This window comes from Suillus subalutaceus, assembly GCF_016647625.1.
Source record: "Suillus subalutaceus strain FC151 chromosome Unknown DFJ58scaffold_63, whole genome shotgun sequence".
In the NCBI taxonomy this organism is placed as follows: domain Eukaryota; kingdom Fungi; phylum Basidiomycota; class Agaricomycetes; order Boletales; family Suillaceae; genus Suillus; species Suillus subalutaceus.
The window spans coordinates 167,737-190,072 of record NW_024540312.1 but is presented as its reverse complement, the minus strand read 5'-3'; the positions used below and the strand labels follow the sequence as shown (position 1 = coordinate 190,072).

At 49.8% G+C, this 22,336-nt stretch overlaps 4 protein-coding genes across 4 annotated transcripts; 1 reads left to right on the top strand and 3 right to left on the bottom strand.

The window, feature by feature from the left end:
* Positions 1 to 67: 67 nt before the first annotated feature.
* DFJ58DRAFT_792167 (3-deoxy-7-phosphoheptulonate synthase) lies at positions 68 to 2,061 on the top strand. Its single transcript, XM_041390342.1, has 8 exons — positions 68 to 249; positions 284 to 322; positions 377 to 621; positions 749 to 785; positions 837 to 969; positions 1,034 to 1,142; positions 1,204 to 1,439; positions 1,496 to 2,061. The coding sequence occupies exons 1-8, from the start codon at positions 238 to 240 to the stop codon at positions 1,813 to 1,815; spliced, it is 1,131 nt and encodes a 376-aa protein (XP_041243217.1). The 5' UTR covers positions 68 to 237; the 3' UTR covers positions 1,816 to 2,061.
* Positions 2,062 to 3,662: 1,601 nt separating this feature from the next.
* DFJ58DRAFT_886012 (uncharacterized protein) lies at positions 3,663 to 9,777 on the bottom strand (the record flags this gene model as incomplete). Its single annotated transcript, XM_041394644.1, has 12 exons — positions 3,663 to 4,534; positions 4,563 to 4,682; positions 4,729 to 5,129; positions 5,187 to 6,451; positions 6,507 to 6,718; positions 6,767 to 7,196; positions 7,311 to 7,468; positions 7,646 to 7,834; positions 7,896 to 8,183; positions 8,211 to 8,307; positions 8,357 to 9,595; positions 9,752 to 9,777. 12 exons carry the CDS (start codon positions 9,775 to 9,777, stop codon positions 3,677 to 3,679), a joined length of 5,283 nt encoding a protein of 1,760 aa, XP_041243216.1. The 3' UTR covers positions 3,663 to 3,676.
* Positions 9,767 to 13,623, bottom strand: DFJ58DRAFT_792160 (uncharacterized protein). Its single transcript, XM_041390341.1, has 11 exons — positions 13,442 to 13,623; positions 12,872 to 13,387; positions 12,767 to 12,820; positions 12,607 to 12,711; positions 12,229 to 12,336; positions 11,987 to 12,168; positions 11,810 to 11,845; positions 11,126 to 11,552; positions 10,947 to 11,070; positions 10,238 to 10,898; positions 9,767 to 10,188 (listed from the first exon to the last, which is right to left on the bottom strand). The coding sequence occupies exons 2-10, from the start codon at positions 13,358 to 13,360 to the stop codon at positions 10,240 to 10,242; spliced, it is 2,184 nt and encodes a 727-aa protein (XP_041243215.1). The 5' UTR covers positions 13,361 to 13,387; positions 13,442 to 13,623; the 3' UTR covers positions 9,767 to 10,188; positions 10,238 to 10,239.
* A 1,183-nt stretch (positions 13,624 to 14,806) lies between these two features.
* DFJ58DRAFT_906445 (P-loop containing nucleoside triphosphate hydrolase protein) lies at positions 14,807 to 17,936 on the bottom strand (the record flags this gene model as incomplete). Its single annotated transcript, XM_041395012.1, has 10 exons — positions 14,807 to 15,391; positions 15,443 to 15,747; positions 15,805 to 15,922; positions 15,973 to 16,095; positions 16,150 to 16,551; positions 16,602 to 16,655; positions 16,708 to 17,284; positions 17,340 to 17,546; positions 17,597 to 17,754; positions 17,850 to 17,936. 10 exons carry the CDS (start codon positions 17,934 to 17,936, stop codon positions 14,903 to 14,905), a joined length of 2,520 nt encoding a protein of 839 aa, XP_041243214.1. The 3' UTR covers positions 14,807 to 14,902.
* Positions 17,937 to 22,336: the final 4,400 nt, after the last annotated feature.

The window sequence follows — 22,336 nt, the reverse complement described above, 5'->3', positions numbered from 1 at the left end:
ATCCGGTCTAAGGACCTACGCTTACCAAAATTGAATGTCAATTACGAAATTGCCAATTTGCGAATGACTTGTCAACGTTTGCTGTGTTTCTCTGAATAAATCGGAAAATTACTCGGCCTCGCACATCTATAAAAACCCTTTGATTTTCAGTGGCTCAACATTTAACACGATCCACCTCTCCTCCTTTTCATTGTAAAACTATATTCACATTTACATTTGATCTCATTTCTGTTTGCAATGGCCTACAACGTTACCCCCCATTCCCGATGTCGATGATGACCAGAAGCTACAGCAATACATCCAGGATAGACGTGTCATTGGTGTATGTGTCTAACTGCTACCATTTGATACTCATTGTTCATTAAAATTTGAATAGTATGACCCTCTAGTTCAGCCTGCTTTGCTCAGGCATGAAATTCAGCCCACATCGGCCTCTCAGCTCACAATTGCAGCTGCTCGTTACAACGCTGCTCGCATTGTAGCGGGTCAGGACGACCGTGTTCTCGTCATTGTTGGCCCCTGCTCCATTCACTGTGCAGACCAGGCTATCGAGTATGCCAACTTGCTCAGATCGAAAATGCCATCATGGGATAATCTCCTCATCGTGATGCGCGCATACTTGTAAGTTGTGCCTGTTCCTTGAGCCATCTGGACTATACTAACGTTATATGTCTCGTTCCAGTGAGGTTCGCCGGCCGCACATCAGTTCCTGGCAATGACTCACCTATATCCTTTTATAGAAACCTAGAACTACCGTTGGATGGAAAGGTCTCATCAATGACCCCGTTAGCCAATTTTTTTGCTTTTACCTCTATTCTTGCTCATGTCTTCTGCAGGATATCGATGGTTCTTACAAGATTAACAAGGGTCTTCGAGTGGCTAGACAGCTTCTCTGTGACCTGACCGATATCGGTGTTCCCGTCGGTTCCGAACTACTCGATACCATCTCGCCTCAATACATCGCTGACCGTACGTCACGCCTTATCACTTTCCACATGTTCTGTCTAACACTGCCTTATTTCTTCACACGCAGTTATCTCTTGGGGAGCGATTGGAGCCCGAACAACGGAATCCCAACTCCACCGCGAGCTCGCTTCCGGTGTTTCCTTCCCTATAGGGTTCAAGAACGGCACTGACGGGAGGTATGACACCATGTTATGTTTTTATTGAGGAACATATTGCTAATGGGTCATCTTGGCACAGTGTCAATGTCGCTATTGACGCGATGCGCTCCGCTTCTAACCCCCACGCCTTCATGGGTGTGACGGAACAAGGTCTTGCCGCTATTGTCAAGACACGCGGAAACCAGGATGTTCACGTCATCCTCCGTGGTGGCACCAAGGGCCCCAATTTTGCATCCGAGCACGTTCGCGCGGCTTCTAAGTCGATCGAGAAGGCGCGCCCAGCGAACCATGCCAGCATTATGATTGACTGCAGTCGTAAGCCATACATTTTTATCCAATAGTTAGCGAGGGAACTCATTTAACTGCTTTAGACGGCAATTCGCAGAAGAACCACAACAACCAACCTAAAGTGGTTGATGATATCTGCTCCCAGCTTGCTGCTGGTGACAAAAACGTCACTGGTGTCATGATTGAGTCCCACATTAACTCAGGACGCCAAGATGTTCCTGCTGAGGGCCCCGGTGCACTGAAGCACGGTGTTTCCATCACCGACGCATGTGTGGACTGGGAGTGCACTGTGGGCATGTTGGATAAGCTTAATGCGGCCGTCAAGGCACGCCGTAATTACCTCTTCGAGCAAGGCCTGCAACGGCCAGCTGGCTTCCAACGTGGCACCCCTCCATCGCCGTGAACTCGGGTTATTTTGTAACTTCGTGGATCTTTCGTTACATGTACGTGGTCCCCATGTATGTGTTGTATTTTAGCCAGTCATACTACCTCTTCCAACGTCCATAGTATTAGACCTTAGATGGAGGGCTCTTGCTGTATTGTTGTAGTTAATAGCATCGAGGCCTTGCGCGGTTAAACTATTCTTATGCTTTATCTTTTGTCACCCAAAACATGCTACGATAATATGAATATGTTTTTGGCTGATTCATCGTGCAATCATCAATACTGTCAGTCCCTCATATTTCGAATTAAAACAAGTGATGCATCGAGCGGTGTACCTATGTGCGTTGAGTCATCGATATACTTACGTACCTGAGTTTATTATGCATGAGTGTAGATGGCGAAATAAAATATTCATATTCATATCCTATGTAGGATATCTGTACGTGCGCTGGATCCATCTATGGGAGCGCGTCACGGTATAAGTCCTTATACGTAGGTCGAATCAAGATGAACCAGATAATTACCGGCTTATTGGACCGCTCTAGATTCGTGCGTCTAGTAAGGTACGTGGGTCCAGTTTTTAATGACTTCTACTTAAGACGATGTAAGATACGAGCAGGTCAGGGTCAATGTCAGGGTCTGTGCAAAATCTAGCCAGCATCGCATCTCGCACCTCCTGGCACCCAACTAGTAGCCTGAAGATTGTTGGATCCCGGATCGAACGGATCGCGGTCTGATCAAGCACGAGAAGTGAGACAACCGCACGACGTCGGCCGACAACTGCAACATTCCAAGTGTTTCACAATTTATTCCAAGTGTCAACTCCTGGGCTCCCTATCACCATATGCATGCTTGAAGATACGAGTCTGTCCGTCCGAGCATTTCCCCGAGATTAAGTTAAGATGATATTATCTTTTTACCAGCTCCCTCCGCGTGCGCGTGCTCGTTCGCCCCTGATCACCAGATAATGAATTTGTCACAAGTCCATGAGGGATACTTCCTTGCAAGTTGTAGGAGGACACAGGATCTCCGGGATCTCCGACACCCAGCGTTAGTGGGAGGAGGGCTCCGACATGCAAAATCCCTATAGTCACCGAAAAGATGTGCAAAGCTGTGCTAATTTTTTCCACGGCTCGATACTTTCATCATCATGTCGACTTTCACCGACTGACACGCACTGACACCGTCGGCTGAGAACTCGAAGCAGTGCACTGGACTCTTTGTTGTGGTGAGCATGTCGGCTGGCTGAGGAACGAGGCCAAGCCGATATGCCAATTGGGGATGAAGACGACGTCACGGTAGTACATGAAATGGATCCGAGCGACCCATATCTTGAGCAAATCGCACGCAAAGCAAATCAATTCAACGTGGTGTCAGGAGTTGGGGCGCAAACGTCGTAACTCGCGATAAAATTAAATCGGAATCATGTTTCGATCAACCTTCCTGTAGCCTCCTGTGGTGTGTTGTAATCCCGGTGAAACGAATACTATAATTATGGGATGTGCGTAGGTTTTGTGGTCAGTGATGTATAATCGCTGCATGGAGCTAGCCCCAATAGTATAGCGCCAACTGGTCGGCGATGTGATCCGGCATTGTAGAGTTCTCCGAAGATCTTTGAATCGATCTAGAAGATCATGTATCTTTACGTGAAATTCTCGACGCCGGACGGCGAATACTTACGGTGAGACATACCCACTGTTTCGTCTCTCACCGGCACCGTTGGCGAGTTGCATTCTATGTACTTAATTGTAATAGTACTGTATGATCATCATCTCCATCTGGATTCTGCTGCATCTTCTCCATTACAATGCATCAACGCGATTCGCAACCGAAAACAAACAAAACAAAGTTGACCGACTCGGAATCAAGTGTGGCATGCCTTACGAATGTCTCTGCCATGCATCAATAACCCTCTCCAAAGACGGACCCGACCATCCTGACCCAAACACTGTATTCATCTTTGTCCCCGTCCCTCTTAGAACTTCCTTTATGCCCTCATCCAGCGTCCTCAAATCAACATTCCCAGGAGCGGCACATTGTGCATGAGCATCTTGTGCAAGTTGCTTGAGAATTGCTAGCAGCGATGCCGACGGAACACCATGGCGCAGCAGATACCAAGCCAGCCAACGCGATACTTCAGGGGCTTCTTCGGACTCCACTATAAGTTCCCCACGAGCATATCTGCCAAAGACCGTGTTAAGGGCTGTGGAATTTTGGATTTCTGCGAGGTGCTCATCCAAGGCTTGTAATGCGCCAGAGACAGTGTTTTCGCGAATCAGAGAAGGCCGAATATTATTCTCTGATTTCCCACTGAACCGTCGATCGTAGACTTTGCTATAAAAGTCGACAGCAAAACGAAGGTCTTGCAGCCGGAGATGGAAGTAGCTGTTCGATGGTGATTGAGTGCGATACTGATAAAGCATGAGATGGGACTGCAATGTTTCCATCTTATCCTGAAGAATGCTATCAAGCAGGACCGCGTGACAGTAATTGTGGAAGACTCTCTCTTCGACTGTCTTACCGTCTTCGCGTGAGAAATGATCTGCGAAAGCAAGAAATAGGGTGTCGTTGGAGAAGGATGAGATGAAATGAGTCAGGTCGCTTGCAGGGTGTGCCTTCGTGTCGGTCAATTGCGGGAAGTCTAGAGTTGCAGCATCTCCAGCGGATGAACCAGAGCGAACGAAAAGACTTCTACTTCCCCTAGGGTCCTCCGTATAGCTCAAGAAAGCCGTACGTCGCTTCACGTACAATGTTTGGTGCTTTAACTAGGCTTCTCCTATGCTGTGGTACGTGTTCAAGGTCCACAAAGAAAGGCCAATAGCGGGGTGTATCGATTCTAATGGACAAAAGTTTGTTGAAATCCGGTATCAACGTAGGCGATATCAGCTTGCGTTGCACCCTTTTCGGCACCTTCTTTCGTGGTGATTTTGACTGGGAGATAGACTGCTTCTCTGGTATTAACATCCCGTGCCATAAGGCATCTAGGCTCAACTGCAAGAACCCAGAGGTGACGAAGAGCCTGAAGATAGCTCTTGTTATCTGATGATACATGGTGGAAACGAGGGAAAAAGGCGATGATCATGCAAGCAATTGCGGCATTCGAAGTTCCGAGTGTATACCGACCGGCCCCGAGGAATAACAAGCCAAGCGACAGGTGAGTCGCAACATGGACGCCATATCGAAACGCTTGGTGATACATGCCATATGCATATCTCAGGCGTCGTAAGCAGGTGATTTCCCCTGTACCCGCCATGACCATACAAAGTGCAATGGAAATGAGGTTCAAGCCTTCACGAACAGCAGAGCGCTTGATCTTGTGATCAAAGGCAGGGCCTGGAAAACATCAAATATTTAGTATGACGTCTTGTGAGTTCCGTGAGGAAAAATTACCACTAGCTGCCACAAATCTACTGAACATGTCGAAATAATTCGATAGCATAATATATGCCTCATGACGCGCTGTCCCCGCGTACTTCAAGCCAATAGCAAAACAACAACCTGCAATGATGTTGTAATAGGCAAGCTCGATAGCATCGTCAGCTGGTTTTCCTCGCACGTGACCGTGCATGGCCTTCACGATAGATTCGGGCACCTGAGCAAGTAACCACTGCGGCGTCGAAGCGATATCGTTCCACATGATCAAGGATCTTGCAATGGTCCGCATGAGCAAAAAGCTAGGTTGTATACGGTTCAGTTCTAAGACCGTGCTAGGAATCTCCAGGATATCAGCGACGTCTCGTCGCTCTGTTTTGAGATACATTAGTCCAAGGGCGATGGAAGCTGCTGGCGAGGTGATATTGACATCGAATGTGGGCCGTGCTTGGGAGTTCACAACTGACTTTCCTTCACCATGCACAAGGACGCGGAGGCGATTGAGCGATGAGAGATCTGCGGGAACGGAGGAACCTTGACCTAGCATTATCATGCCGAAGGCTAATGCAGCACAATAAGTATAAGCTTCTCGGTGTTCATTGCTGAGGTCCGGTTGCACGAGGTCTTTTCTGCTGATTTGGTGGAGACATACTTCTGCCATGCGCCTGTTTTTTGTACCGAGGTATAGAATTCCGACTCCCGCCAAGCCGGCTGCTTGGGTCATGAGGGATACGTTCAGGTCGACGTTCTGCGTGGGAAGCAAGGCTGGGGTATGAACGGCAAGTAACTTTGTCACATGGCGATTGCCTGTCCCAGCGTTCGCAGCTGACAAACCAAGCAAGACGCCAATGGAGGTCAAGTCATGTTTTGGGGTTAGATATCCAAAGGTATGCCACGTAAGCATTTCCTTGAGGTGCCCCGTGAGGCCAAGGCCAAATAGGAAACCGGCATGCTCTGGGGTGAGCTCAGAAGGCTTGTTGAAGGCAATCCACGAACTCTCTACACCACGAGCTTCCGGGGAGATGCGTAGTCCCGCTGCGACACCATTATGGAACTCGCCCCAGTTAAGGCATTCGACAGGTATTTTGCCAAGCTCGGGTGCAGATGTAACATTTGATGGTTGTATCTTAACCGCATACTCCATCTTGGGGGTGACATAGGCCTCTTTCGTGACCGTCAACACAGAACCAAAGGTGAACATAGCACGACCATAGGGTAGTGCCAGCGTTCGCTCTGCAATACGAACTACTTGATGCTGTTGCTCCTTCGCCTGGTCATGTTCGCTATTCAGGAGTCGTTAGCGAAGCCTCGACCGAATTTATCAATTATCCTGCTCACTTCAATTCCGGGCGCTCCACAAGCCGTACTGATGGAACCGCCGACGAACAAAGCATACGAGCCACTTCTTCCAATCTGCGATCCTGGCCAAAACGGATCTTAGTGAATCCCTTGAGATCAAGTTCGACTCCAGAAACCGCATCGATTTCTCCGATGCTCGCAGATTTGGCCTGTTCGGCCAGACTGCCGATCGTCACTCGTCGGTGGGTATTCTAGAATCAGATTAGCCGATACAATATATCCTGGATTGCAAGTCCCACCATATAGGTCTCGGCAGACTGAGCAATGCCCTTCTGAGAGAGCTCTGGCTGCGTTCCAGCAACACTGAAAGCCAAGTCACGCCGGCCAATGAGGTCATAATGCTCTTTGCGCCAATGAGAAGGAGGGGACAGTTGACACGTTCTAATAGCTTCTCTCAGGGGCGCTGCGATACCCAATGGAAGACTATTAAGGAACGCAAATCCCTTCTCCGCTGTCCCAAGCATATCGACGAGCTTTTCGACGGTCTGCTCTGCCCGCTTTTGCGTAGATGACACCGTTTTATCAGCAAGACACATATAGGCTGCCGCGAGACGCTGCAACGACACGAGCGGTTCGGCATCCCCAAAAGCAAATGACGGATCAATGGAAAAAGATCGGGCTAGTCGGGAAGTTCCATACGCAGGGAATTGCCAGTCAGGATTACTTATGCTTCCATAAAGAATCGCCGACATAGTCTGGTGGCCAGACTGGTATGCGGTCGTCCAGCATGTCCACACCTAAATAAGAAGATTAAGAACATTTCGGTAAAAGAAAGGCATAAACTGACGCGTTGTAGATGGGGCGGGCCATCCTGGCATGATATTAGGACAGAGGCGCTTCCAGTAATCTGCCCATTCTGGTCGAACGATGTGTGCAATTTGACATATCAGAGGAATGAGTAACGTGAGGGATTCGTATCGAAGAACCACTAAGCGGAGGTCCTCTGCCAACATGTGCAATGCATACAGCACAGGCGCAATGAAGAGGATTGACGGTCAGAGTGAAAAGGAAGTAATGTTGCGTGGTTGGAGGTATAGGAAGCTTCAAGCTGTTTGAGAGCCGGATCGTCGTTGAAAGAACGAATAGAAGTGGATCAAAGCTGAGAATCTTTCCCACACAGAAGAACTTGTGGAGTCGTCGTTTTTGAAAGGATACACAAGCTTGAGCTCAAGAAGCGCGAAGAGTGCGAGCGTGAACTCCTGGAACTCGAGCCCAGGCGATGTTCGGAAGTAACGCTGTGACCATGACTCGAGAATCTTTCGCTGCAGGTCAAAAGCTTGAGCCTTCGGCATCACAAGTGCCAGAACCTGTACGGCCTGGGTCACCAGTGGATCGCGTGGGGTCATGTCCAGTTCGCGCGTAATATACCTTTCCATCACTCATCTCCATATATACCGATGAGACGCAAACATGCTTCAATGCTACGACATGATCAAGTGAGATGACCTCAGATGAATCGTTGCTGTCGCCGCTCCAGGGTTGCGCGAGCTTCAGTCGTATACGGAGCTCGTGCAATCCATGAATAAACAATGATAACGAACCATCCTTCTTCACTGCAAGAAGGTCCCAGATATCACCACGTGTCGCGCGTATTGACGCGATTGCAACGGCTTCCAGAGTACCGAAACTCTCAACCACAAATGATTTCTTGCCTTCCTCAATGGTAATCATAAAGACGATCACCTGAGCATCAGGCAGGCAGACTGCGAGGAGCGAGCGATGAACTTTGCCATCAAAGCGTTGATCAAACGACGCAACAGAGATATCACGCGTCGGCAGTCTACAACAACATGAGTGTATGTTTAGGTGACGTATCAATAACCTCCTACTGTCTCCCTCCCAAATGATGAGTGGTCAACTGCTGGGCCCAATAAGACGCCTTCATCCTTCCATGTTCAACAGGGGTGACCAACACTTCTGGGTCTCTCTGTCCTCCAAGCGCCATCCTGTCCATTGTCAAACTGAGATCTAGGCGAGTTATGGAGTCCCGTTTCCTTCCTGGTATTGGTGGCTGAGCAGTGATATTACTTGTCGTCGAAGGCGGAAGTCCGGAATTTGGGGGAAACGGTGGGGGAAAATCGCCATCAAACTCCATGTCCTGAGGTAGCCGGCGATCAAGTTCCAAAAGGTCGCTAACACTTGATTGTCGCCTATTCCCAGCGGCGGACATGCTCTTTCGCGAAGTGCTATGACGTCGAGTCCGAGTAAGAGGCACAGGAGCATCCTTGGGCTTCAAGTAGGCATATCTCCATATGGAGAGACCCCCTTTGTCCGTATCAAAGGTAACCAGAAATTCGCCGGTCGAATTAGGGACACCAGGAGAAACCCAGACAACCTCGTCGCTAGCAGAGACGGTAACCAGCGGCTTGGAACAATTCTCTTCCTCATCCACTAAAGCAACACGTTCGTCACCAAAGCCTCCCAAAATGCCAATCGTAATTCCAACAGCTTCAGGCTCCGAAAACGCGCTCGTGATGGTGAATATGGTGGGTAATACGTCATCTCCTGTGACACGAGCCTCGTCCACTTCAGCTGGATCAAGTATTCGCTGAATAAGAACACCATGAGGACGAAGCGGCCACGCTCTGTGAACAAGAAACGGAAGCGGAAACGTATAATCCATCCCATTCTGCAAGAAAACCTTCCCAATACTCCGCAAGAAAATAAATACACCTGATATTTCCTCGTCTGTATCTTCAACAGCTTTAGATTCATATCTGAGTGATGTGAATGGCCCGAAGATGTTCGTCGTTCCGGGTGTTTCGTTTGATCTTGTGTAGTGGGCGCTTCCGTGGGCCTGGCGATTGGAGGATCCAGTCGGCTGCATGAGCTTTCCGATACAGGCATGTTGGATGATTTGATTTTCTTGACTGAGGTCCCACTTTCTCTTGATGACGCCTCCTTCGCTCAGGACTACGCAATAGTCGTTCCAGGAAAGTTCTTGGTCTGTCCAGGATTCCGATCCACCTGTGAAGAGGGGGCTAAAAGTTGTGTTCACGGTATTAGTACCGGAACTTCGGATGGCAGCACGTATGGAGCGAAGGAGGTCAGATTCTTCGGAGGCATCTCTTGATGGGGTTGTGAGGAAAGTGGTGGCGGCGGAGGGTTGATATTGTCGAGCTTGTATTACAACACCAGACATAATATGCGGTGTGCAATATAGATGACAAAAGCAAGTATGATCAGAATAGGAAAGCGCGTTATTTGTGTTTGTTGTGCAATACCTTCTGATGCTAACATATACAAACATTGTTAAGTCAACTCCTATAACTGGTGAACACGTTGGTACTATTGCAAACTTTTACGAACACAATTAGACTATGCAGGAGTACATAAGGGAGGCATAAGAACTCCAAGATAAAATAAATGACCAAGATAAACAATATGCAGAATATGCTGGTACGATTGCGAGATCCAACTTGAAAGTGCGAAGATGAAGCAGAAAAATGCGCGAGGACGTCTTGCGTCAAAGCAAGCAGTCCGTCATATGAGCCAGCACTAGGGGAAGAACAAATAAAAATACCAGGAATATCACTCTAGCCGTATTCTCCGTACAATACCCAGGACGCTGTCCGCATGTCCATCCGTGGAGACCTGTGGTGTCCGCACTTGACTTTGCTTGTCGGTATCCTTCCCTATGCTTAATATATATACGTGGTGACTAAAGGCAAGGTGAGCATAATTGTCAAATTAAATCAACAAGAGCTTACAATCAAGGCGAATTAGGTTGGCGACGCAACGCCTCGTGGCTACTTTTCCTACTCCCTATCAAGCCAATGTTGGGCAATGCAACGCCCGCGATACCCTTCGTTTCCTCGTCGTTTAGCTTCCAGATGTTGCTAACAGGCAGGTTCGACGAAGAATCGTTCGTGACAATGCGATCCTTCCCAAATGATGAGCGTTCCGAGGAGAAACTATCGTCATAATCCTCTGGGGAGAGGTCGGTGGATGACGTAGAACTCGGAGACAGGGTGGGAGATTGCACGATATCCTGCAAGAAAGACGGAAGTAAAGGAGCGGGGACATTGGAGGGAAGATAGTCCTCGGGATCACCAAGGCTTGGGAACGAAGACGGGGAGGTACGACGGGGAGCGGACGTTTCATAGATGAATTGAGAGTCTGAATATTGTGCGCCCGCGTCGAAATTAGAATGCGAGCGGGATCGGTATGGTACCTGATTCTGAGGAACGTTGTCCATGAACATACGACGGCGCTGCGGGGGTGTCATGGAATGAGACCGGGGAGCTTGAGATGAAAGGGATGGGGGACCACTCGCGAGCGGAAGTTGGTTCTGCGCGAGGAGCGACGTGAGTAAGTTGATGCGCTCCGCTTGCACAGCAGCGGAGATGGAATCGCCGTTTCCTTCAGCATCTGCAAAAGGTTGGTAAGAATTTAACATCGTAGTTGATGAGCACCTACAAGGAAAACAAGTCTGGCAAACTTTACGGCGTCTCCAATTCAGATAATTGCACTTTTGACAAATCCAATCACCAGGCTGATGTTCGATAGGCCCACGATTACCAGTGTTCAGGATCGGGGGCTGCTAGGGAAAAATATATGTTAACTTGGGAAGGAAGGACACAGAGCGCAATGCTTACTGGAACAACCATCAAGCTGCTTGGTCGAATCTGACCCTGTTCTGGGAATGATTCGTTGTCCGGCCAATACATGACGCACGGCGATAACGGGTCCGAAGAGACATTTTGCACCTTACCTCCCACCGCAAAAGAACGACCAGACGGAGTGAGGAGAGGGTGTGCAGGAGAGGGGGGCTTTGCACTCATCATGCTCGGCTGGATAGGCGGGGGTGCATGACGCACGTTATGACCGGCGCTGGAGTAAATAGGAGAGGTAACTGATGGAGAAAGACTGCTTTGCGGCATGGGCGTGTGTCCGGATGAATTGACGAAGCGGGGTGATACTGGAAGACGCGACGTGGGTGGCCCGCAAGACCCTTGTCGCTGCATCGTTGAGGGTGGGTTCTCAGAACGCGGACATCCACAACCTCTGCAAGCTAAATTACGCCTGTGCAGAATCATGCAAGGAAAAGAATCAGTCAGCACCATCCTTGCACGAGAGATAGGAAGGTAGAGGGAAATAAGACGATACGGATAGTGAGATATTCTAGATTCTAGAGCGGTTCAAAGTAGGTAATGATGACGCATATGACGATCGAGGAAGTTCAGAATATGTTTTCCCCTAGCTCCGTCGGGATTCTCCGATTCAACGGGAATGAAAGAGTACGTAGAGATACGGCGACCGCGTCAAGGAACAAAACTCACCCAAAGTTGTGAGCCGCGCAGTTGGGCGAATTACATCTGTCGAAAAACTAGTCAGCACCGACTCTACAATCCATTTCCAATAAAGTTGCCCCTAAAAAGTCTCCATAACACAATCATACCGATCACAAACAAAATCGGTGTTTGCAAATTGGAGTAACCTAAAATGAAACTACTTACATCCAATCACCCAGCCTGAATGTTGTCCGCGGATTGGGCGGGTTGCTGGAGATGACAAAGTCATCATTTGGTGCCCCGATAGTCTGCGGGAATGCGGGCGTCCCAATCTGTACGCATTTATGAAGGTCAGGTGTTGACAGGGACATGCGGAGACCAGTAGGATATGAAATCGCAGTAGAATTCTGACGGACGGCGACTTCGGGTTGAGCCGCTGGTAAGGTACATCGATAGTCGTGACACACCTTCAACAATGAATCAACTCTGCGCAATCTATCAAAAGGTTCCAAATCGCCCTGAAGAGCAGGGGTGATGGTGATGGAGGGGTGAGAGAGAGAAAGTGCTGTGCAGGCCTAAGATACGCAATGTTCAGTATATTTAACATCGGATAATCAGTAAAAGTGAATGAACAAAAAAATAAGCCAGCAAGTGGAATAAAACGTCAATATGGATTTTCTCGGGCGTGCCTGGCTGGTAGCAATGCAACGGTATCCTTTGCACTACCCGCTCTCACGTGGAGGACAATGCTTGCCTGGCAGTGGCCAAAAAAGGAAATTACGCGTCAGGGGGAAGAAACCGTTCGAGGGAGCATTGCCAAATAAAGAATGAAATGGGCCGCTTACATCCTCGTGTGACTGAAATATCGCCCAAACGTCGTTTGGCTCAATGCACTCATTCGCGACCCACATAGACATGGGCGGTCTGACAAAAGCGCGTCGATCTCGTCCCTGTTCAAGCAATCGTTCAATGCGTGCGTCGGCGTTCTACTGGTGTCGCGCTTACCTCTGTAAAGAACGACACAAACGATGGCAATGGCCAACGACGATCTTTCTGGAGCTTCAAGTGGCCTATCAGACATTGAAACGCGCGAAGAATCAAGGTACTTACAAGGAGGACGCGCGATCGTGTAGTTCTGAATTGCTCGAACAATGAACGACTGGCAGGGAACTCGCACGATGGCAAGGACAGTCCCTCACTGCTCCCTGAGGATGTTGGAGACAAATTCAAATGGGAGTCGTTGTGAAAGCGGTGATACGCTGGAATACCAGTGTCTAAATCGTTTGACATCTGGCAGGACACAGGGATAAACGGAGCGCCCAGGCAGGCAAGGGGTGAGGGCGGCTGAGAATTAGCCGATCGAGGAATACAATTAGGTCCGACTGACTCCAGGTGTACCAGCGGATAATTCACGGATTGGGATAGGGAGGAATTACATGAGGGAACGGACAACTTGCGAAACTGACGCAACATTCCCTCGAAATGAACTGCTGGATAAGAAGGCATGATGAAGGAATTGGAAGACATAGGTGAAGTACCGCGACGACTGTCCAGCGAGTCGGTCCTATTTGAAGGAGATACCGCCAGCGGAGATGGCATTTTTGTTGGTTGCCAGGTATTGGCAGACTGAACGATTTGCAGATTAAAGTGATTGAAGATCGCAAGTTGACTTCTCTATACCTGAAATAGAGAAAGTACTACCGACTAGACTGTAGTTCTGTGATAGAGAAGAGACTCGTAGTTAGAAGGATGAATGAGGAATGTCTCCGCCGTGACAAGGATTGAAAGAGGGAAATAAGAGGGTACTAGTAAAAACATCTCACAATTGGTGCTTTTCAACTGTCCTTGGAAGGACGCTCGTTCACATTTCGTCAGTTCACACCGTCAAATTAGAGTGCGATATGTCGCCTCACATCCCACGTGGCCAATCAAAGTACTCCGACGGTTACTTCCGCTCCCTACGTAACTACGTAATCATGCTTCAACATCGATTCAATTCATCACTCTCCATCTTCCTTTCCAAATGATCATCAATTTATCCAAGAAGGAGGCCATCCCAGTTCTACGCCGGATCCTCGGCGCTGACAGTTCACTACTCTTCCACCCACAGTGGTCAGTCACCCCCGGCCGTAAGTCTAACGCTAACGGAGGTTTGAATAATGAATTACTACACTCACGGCACCGCGTCGGGTCCATATCATTCGGAGCCCTGCACACAACGAGGCATACTAGTTTCCCTTTTTCCGTTGGTGTATATATCATCATCGACTCGGTGGTCATGGAAGCCTACGGAAGCTCATGCGAACCATATGAGCTGCAACACAACACCATCGAAGGTTCAAAGGAAGGTGCGAATCTTTCAGGCCAAGGGTTGTGACATGTTGTGAACACTTGGAAAACGCGATTTAGACTTTATCTCCTTCTGTATTTTACACCGTGTGATATGATGGCAAGGAACTATCACTGTCGAACAACATTGAGCGCTGAGCGCTTGGGCCTCGGATTTCACGTCTGTCAGTTAGATATTGGGCGATATGGACAACCGGGACAAATTGAATTTAGTTGCGCCGCGGTACGGGGCGTGCTTCGAGCGATGACGCCGGGGCCGCTGTTATGCGGTTCGGATCTGAATCAGGAATCATGTATTCACGTACTCGTCCAGCAAATCGCAGCTTCAAGGCTTTCAGACTGCCACATATATAACAACCGCGGGTTTGTGACAACGGTCGTTTAGCGTCGAATCCGCATCGAGAGAGTTGAGCATTGTTACGAACAGTAACGGCGCGAACTCCGAGTCCAATGTGCTTATAGTGCACGAGGAGTGCGCAAGTGCATCGCTTTTTGTCAGGGTCGCGAAATGGCATATACGTTGCATGTCGTCCGGCTGCGGTCCAAGTGCCAAGCCGTCCCGGTTTGTCCCATGGGTACAACGTAATATGAGCGCCGAAAAGTGTCAATCAATGATCGAAAACATAGCCTTGAAGGGTTCTGGCTTCTCGAGGTCGATGGAAAACTTACGTGCTTTCTGATAGCGGCACTGAGAGGGGCAGTGCGACACAATAACGCTAAGAATAAAACATACGAGACCAATGACCAATAATATGTACAGTGATCCAGCAGGTGAAAAGACTCAGCTCGACGTCACCTTGGCGCATGCCCGTACAGCATTTTCCTTAGTCTATCTCCGCTAAGGGTCAGCACCATGTTCCCCTCGAGGAGGTATTTCGCGTATCTCCTCCAAGCCTCAGCCCCTTTACCCACCCTTGCAGGACTCTCACCTGACCATCCCTTGGCCATCTTCCCAGCCTTCAGAGTGCTAATACTCCCAACAACGAACAGCCCTCTCTTCGCACGCGTCAGGCCAACATTTAATCGACGTCTGTCAGCAAGGAACCCAATGTACCCCGAAGTATTATTTCGCACGGTCGAAAAGATAATGACGTCCTTCTCCCGTCCTTCGAATCCGTCCACCGTCTTCACTTCGATACCGCTAAGCTGCATCATTCGGCGGTCGCCAAGAGTGGCTTCGAAGCGCTTGCGATACTTGGCATCGGTGTTTAGGAGGCGATACAAGAGTGAAATCTGGGCAGCATATGGAGCGATGACACCTATGTTCGCCCCTTGCAAGTTCTTGGAAAGAATGTCAGCCAGAAATACTCGGACAACCAGGCAGGCGCTCACCTCGTTTTGCAAGAGTAGGTCTTCAACGATGCTACAAACAATGTGAGCCTCGTTCCAGTTCACCCTGCTGCGGTCCTTGAGAGTTTCTGCACCACCGTGATCAATGAATACGACAGAGGGACGGTGACCAGTGAGAGCATTTTGCTCGAGGTGACTTGACAGCGGTGGTAGTAACATGGGGTGTATGTTACCAGCAGAGTCCACCGTCCCGTCTTGCAAAGCAAAATCATAAAATTCTAGCGATGGAAATCTAGAAATGGAAGGGTGCATCCTGTACTGCACATCAAGCATAATTGATGGAACAACTATAATTTGATATTCCAGATAAGAAATCTTCTGATGGATGTGTCAGAATCACACACCTCCTTCTTCAGTAAGTCTTTCAAATAGACTGATCCCAAGGCCGTTAAGTTGCGCCTCGCGACTGGCAATGACGGGAGGTAATTGTTTGTGATCTCCAATCAAGGCAACATGTCGAGACTGCGCTAATGGTCAGAACGACAACACAGGAAAGAATTCAGCAGGCTCACTCCTCGCATCAAAGGAATAAGTGACGCTGGCTCTGTCGACATGGAGGCCTCATCTAAGAACACAACAGGAAAGTCAAGAATATTGAGTGCGGCACTGGCGGACGTGATGCACGTTGTGCAAATCTACCAAGGAGTCGTGAGTCGGAGGTAAAGTGGGGCAGATAGTAGATCACTCACTACGTCAGCCGCAGCAGTGATATCGTTGAGCATTTCCTGATGATGCGCATACAGTTTCGCTCTCAGCGCCAAAACTTGCCTCTCCAATGCTGTAAACGCAGTCCGCATGCTACTGAGCTTTTCACTGCCCAATTTTTCAGCTACATCGATTCTCTGTTCCAGCGCGCCCAACTTTCTTTCCACATTTTCCTGGTCTTTCAGAAGTTGGTCGACTTTAAGCCTGAGAGGATGCGCCTCCAGCTTCGCATCTAAAGTATACTCGTATAGAGACGATTTAATTTTAGCACCGAACCCGACTCGAAGGGGTTTCACGCCAGCCGCTGCAAAACCCTCCACGAGATTATCAACCGCAACATTGGTGTAAGTGCAGACAAGAAGAGGGTGATGCACTTCAAAGTGAACCTTGAATAACATCTCAGAGACAAATATAAATCGATGCGAGGATATCGAACCTTGAGTAATTTCACGGTTTCGATGATGGTTTTCGTTTTGCCCGTACCAGGCGGCTAAAGTGGATGTCCTTTAGTTTTCGATGTTACTTGACCAGATGAAACGTACTCCTTGAACGAGACTGATCCTTTCGCCAATCATCATGGCAATAGCCCGAATCTGCGTGGCATTCAGGCCCTCAAGGACCGGATCACCATCTATTGCAATTGGATTGACCTGTGAATATCGCCTTGCCCAGCTTTGGATGTGCATGTCTTCCTTGAACGCGCCTCCGTGCCCTCGCACCTCTCGACTGTCATGCTCAAGCCTCCCTCGAGGCACATACTTAACCTCATCTGGAGGTTGCAACGGTGTATGCAGTGATGGTCTATCCGGGGAAAATGAGCGCAACAAGACGTCTCGCAAATGTGTTCCGTGGAGAATAAACTGGTTGTCTGGAGAGGATATCAAATGAGTTGGGTCTGCTAGCGCTTGCGGGTCTTGATTGAAACGAGAAATGGCTTCTCGCATACGAATGTACACGATGTTGGACCGCCCAACGTCCAAGCGCCAGCAGCCATCTTCAACCTCGAATTTCTCTTCAAATGCTACGCGCAACTGTGACGCAGTCTTGTTAAGGACGCTTCCTCGGCGTGGTGGCTCTTGAAGGGGATCGAATCTCGAAACGAGAACTTGTGTACCATTCCTGAACATAGTAAGCGCGCTTTTTCGACAAGATTCCAATCGACACAAGAACTCACTCAAACCTATGATCTGGCAAGTCGATACCAGGACCAAGAGAAAATGAAGCTACAAAACGTCCGAACTTTGGTGCGCCCATCCAAAAAGCAGAAAGACCCGTCATCGTATACCCTTCTTCTTGTAATCGAAACAACGACCAAGTGGATAGTCGCTCCCTCAAAACTGCTTCATCCTCTCTTTGTTCCGACTCCAATAGGGATAAAAAACTGTGAATAACTGATTTAATACAAAGGCAAAATTTAGAAAAGCAACGAACTGTTTATTGTATGCCTGAATCTCTTCGAAAAATGGCTCTCCCTGTTGTACTTGGATGTGGGGAGGATTTGCACGTTTGATGTATCTCCTGTGCCGTTGGCCATCATATATTTGAGTGAGGTTGGTGCGCGAAGTGGCTCTTAGCCGCCAATCAGAGCGCTGAGAAGGTGGAAGAGGAGCGTGATTTCCAGAGTAATAATCTTCTATTGGGATATCCAACTCCTTCGGTTTCTGAAGCAATATCTGCGCTGAACCCCGCGAAGGACACGAAACCGAAAATTGCGCCCGATGGACGCCTGGAAGTTCGTGATTGTGTTTCTGAACATGTCTTTCAAGGCCATTGAAATAGTTCCGGATACCGAGGAAACTCAGGTTCCTCGCGGAGCGAGAAACTCTGTGGCCGTTCAAGGATGTCTTGGTTGATGTCGGGATACGTGCATTACTCCGAACAACGTCTCCGCACAAAGCTTCTGATAGCGACTTTTTCGGACGCAAGAGGGTAGCCAGCGCGTATGGTTGAATACAGACGCTCGGAAGAGTGTCCTCGATTTGAATGTTGTTACAAAGTGGATTCTGGAAGGAAGTTAAAATATTAATGCGGATAGGGACATGACCAACACAGCCACATACTTACTTCGTCAACTAGCAATGATCAATCGCAATCAAACTGAATTAATTCAGATAAGTAAATATATTTTCAAGCAAGTACAAGCGTTGAAGAATTCTCTTGCATTATCAAAGAAAGTGTTAATACTGCGTAGGCTCGCGCGTGCTCTTGAGTAAGTAAACTAAGCTCATGGCACTGCAGACACATGACGGTATGAACCTGATAACTTCAAGCTGGTTACTGGGATGACCCTTAGGTTTGGAGGAGATGTTGCTACATGCGCGGATCAGATTGTGAGTCTAAGTAACCATTGGAACACGCACCTTTGCTATTTTCTCGCCTTCCGATAAGATAGTGAGACAAGATCGTAGATCCTTCAAACACCATTGCCTTGCGAGCCAGGAGAGGAGATTATGATCCCAGAAAGACTGGAATATATGGGAGAGCCTCTCGTCCCACGGATTCGGAGCTCGTGAGAGATGAACGACCCAGTTTTGACATGCGTAATTGAGAGCGTCGGAAGCGGATCGACTTTCTTCCCGTGCTTCATATACGAAACTTGAAAAGACCTTCATTGCATGGATGATCTCTATGTCTGGTGGAAGACTAGCATGTGGTGATGTTGCAGGGGAATGATCCTGATGCCTCAACGCCAGGAATCCCGGAAACATTAGAAAATCCGGCAAGTTCTTGAACTGCTGGATAACTTGAAAAGCCGGATGCAAACCCATGTCTGGGGCAATCATGTACTCTCTGAGTGCCTCCAAAGTGCTCGAAAATTCTTCCATTGTCACCCAGATTGTGGTCAACCGCCATGTTTGACCATATGGCGTCAGCAGCCAGTCTCGTCCTCCCTGGTTCTGCAGCCAGTCTCGTCCACCCTCTGCCTGCAGCCAGTCTTCGCCACCCAAGATCAGCAGCCAGTCTTGGCCACCCTGGATCTGCAGCCAGTCTTCACCGCTCTGAGTCTGCAGCCAGCGTCGCCCGTGCGGGGTCAGCAACCAGGATCCCCTACTGCTAGTCTGCGGCCAGTCTCGCCCACCCAGGGTCTGCAGGCATTTTCGCGCAGCATGGGATTGCAGCCAACCTCGCCCGGTCCGGGTCTGCAGCCAGTGGCATCCAGCCTGAGTCTGTCGCCAGTGGCGTCCGGCCTGGGTCTGCAGCCAGTCTTGCTCGTCTGGGGTCTGCAAATTTCTCAAGCCATGGACCTGCAGCCAGGAGTCGTCCCACGTCTGCACAAGGCCTGCGCTACTGGTGTGTGGGAACGAGGATGGCTGGGGGTGTGTGGGCGAGTCTTGCTGAGTAGATGATGACAGAGATAGCTGGAGCGCACCAAGGGTTTGGAATGGGTGTTGCTGATCGTAGTGAAGCCAGTCTTGCCCATCCTCGGATTCCACCCAGTCTTGCCCATCCTTTGACTGCAGCCACACTCGCCCTCCCTCAGTCTGCAGCCAGTCTTGCCCATCCTCGGACTGCAGCCACACTCGCCCTCTCTCAGTCTGCAGCCAACCTGTCCCACCCCGGATCTGCACCCACACTCGCCCCTCCACAGTCTTCAGCCACACCTGCCCTCTGTTAGTCTGCAGCCAGTCTTGCCCGCCCTCGGATTCCAGCCAGTCTTGCCCATCTTCGGACTGCAGCCAGTCTTGCCCATCTTCGGACTGCAGCCACACTCGCCCTGCCATATTCTGCAGCCAGTCTTGCCCATCCTCAGATTGCAGCCAGTCTTGCCCATCCTCGGACTGCAGCCACACTTTCCCTCTCTTAGTCTGCAGCCAGTCTTGCCCACCCTCGGTCTTCAGCCACAGTCGCCGCCCTCCAGCACTCTGCATCAGCCAGTCTTGCCCATCCTCGGACGTCAGCCAGTTTTGCCCATCCTTGGAGTCCAGCCAGTCTCGCCCATCCTCGGATTGCAGCCAGTCTTGCCCATCCTCGGACTTCAGCCAGTCCTGCCCATCCTCGGAATTCACCCAGTCTTTCCCATTCTCGGTCTGCAACCACACTCGCCCTCTCTCAGTCTGCAGCCAGCCTTTCCCACCCCAGATCTGCAACCACACTCCCCCCACAGTCTTCACAGTCCTCAGCCAGGCTCTCCCGCTCATAGTCCGCAACCAGCTTTGACCTCCCTCGGTCTGTAGCCACACATTCCCGCCCCGGCTCCGCAGCCATCCCCTAGCCCACATCAGCAACCACTGTGTCCCCCCATCGGTCAGCAGCCAGTCTCGCCCGCCCTCAGACCCAAACCGCCACCCGCTCCCAATCTGCAACCAGCTTCGACCTCCCTCTGTCTGTAGCCACACTCGCCCGCCCTCTGTCTGCAGCCAGCTTCGACCTCCCTCGGTATGTAGCCACACTTGCCTGTCCTCAGTCTGCAACCAGCTTTGACCTCCATCGGTCTGTAGCCACACTCGCACGCCCTCAGTCTGCAACCAGCCTTGACCTCCTTCGGTCTGTAGCCACACTCGCACGCCCCGACTCTGCAGCCAGGCCTTTCCCCACTGCGTCAGCAACCACTGTGTCCCACCGTCGGTCAGCAGCCAGTCTTGCCCCCCCCTGGGTCAGCAGCCAATCTTCCCCTCCTGCAGTCTGCAACCAGGCATGTCCGTCCAGGGTTTCAAGCCAGAATCGTAACTCTGAACTGCGATGTCCCCGAAGCCATAGTAGACTTATAAGAACCTGCAGAGGTTCCGGTGGCTGCACCATGAAGGATAACGAATCATTTAAATTCTGAGGGTCGTGGGATTCCATAGCTTGATTGTGCCTATTCAATTCTGAGAGCGCGTCGAGGAAGGCTGTGCTTCCTGGAATCTCGCGTACCATCAAGCGGAGAGAGGAAAGTGCGAGTAGGGAGTGTGGTGATGTGATATATTTCACTTCAGGGAGGCTGCAGTTAGAGGGGTGGAAAACATAGTCACGAACGGATGAGTGATAGATATTCACAGGGAGACTGTTGTCGGTGGGTACATCTATGACAGACCGTAGTTGCACCAGCACTCTTTCGACGTCCCTGCCTTCACCAGGACCAAGAAGTTTCGAGATTTGTGACATAGGCAGAGGATCTGAAAGGGCAGCAACGACGGACAAGTGCAGGTATGCCTGCGTCGGGTCGGCGCATGTGGAGAGAATACGGTCGTATAACCTGTACACCTCCGTTCCTGGAAGTAGGTCACTCGCTAGTTCGAGCATGAGCTCAAGTCGGTCGTAGGGATCGCTGTGTCGATCATCGATAAACTTCATCATTGTAGATGCCACGATGCAAACGTCTCCCCGCTCGGTTCGCTAGCCGCTCAAGTTGAACCTTCGTTGGCTGCGGGAAAGTGGGAATGCGACTTTGCAGTTTCATGAAGGAATGCTCCAAGAAAAGATAAATGTCTTTGTCGACATCCGCGCCATCTAGCGAGATGATGGCAGCAATGCCCTGTCCGGAAATCTTCACTGGTATCTCACACACGAGCGGGTGCACATCTTCGTGCTGCATGGCTTCATGAATATGCGGTTCCGAGCGGCTTGTGACTAGAATGTGGGTCGCGGGCAGATCAGGATCTCGAAGAGCTTGGGCGAGCAAGGAGATGAGTTCAGCAAGCTCAATTTCAGATTTGTTTTCATCGAATGGTTCAATTGTGGGTTGATCGAGGGATTCCGGTGCAGCTTGGTTGAGGGATTCTGTGCATTCATCAAGGGCATCAATAACGAACGCCAAAGGCGGACAGTCACGCAGTCTGGATTTGAGCTGCCGCAGAGGTCGGGAAAGTAACACCTCCATCTGTTTGCGAAGAGACCCATCGGGGTGTAGAAGGGCAGGGTTCTCGAGGATGGTTTTATTCACGTACGTCCTGATGCTGGGGAAATTACTGGCCAGCTGGTATGCAAGTGTCGCAAAGAGACGACCAGTTGTGCGGCGGTTCGTGTGCTTGCGAGAGAAAAAGAAAGTTCCTGCGAGTCGCTTCTCGACATTCGTCTCCTCTGTCACTTTCAAACTTCTCATCCTTTCGGCTACAGTAAACGCAACAGCAGACTTTCCGACGCCCGCTGTGCCATGGAGCCAAATGAGTCGATTATTCGATTTGTCATCTAATACTCCGTAGATGTAGTCGAGGAGATCCACTCGGGTCCCTTTCAAACATTGGGGATGGG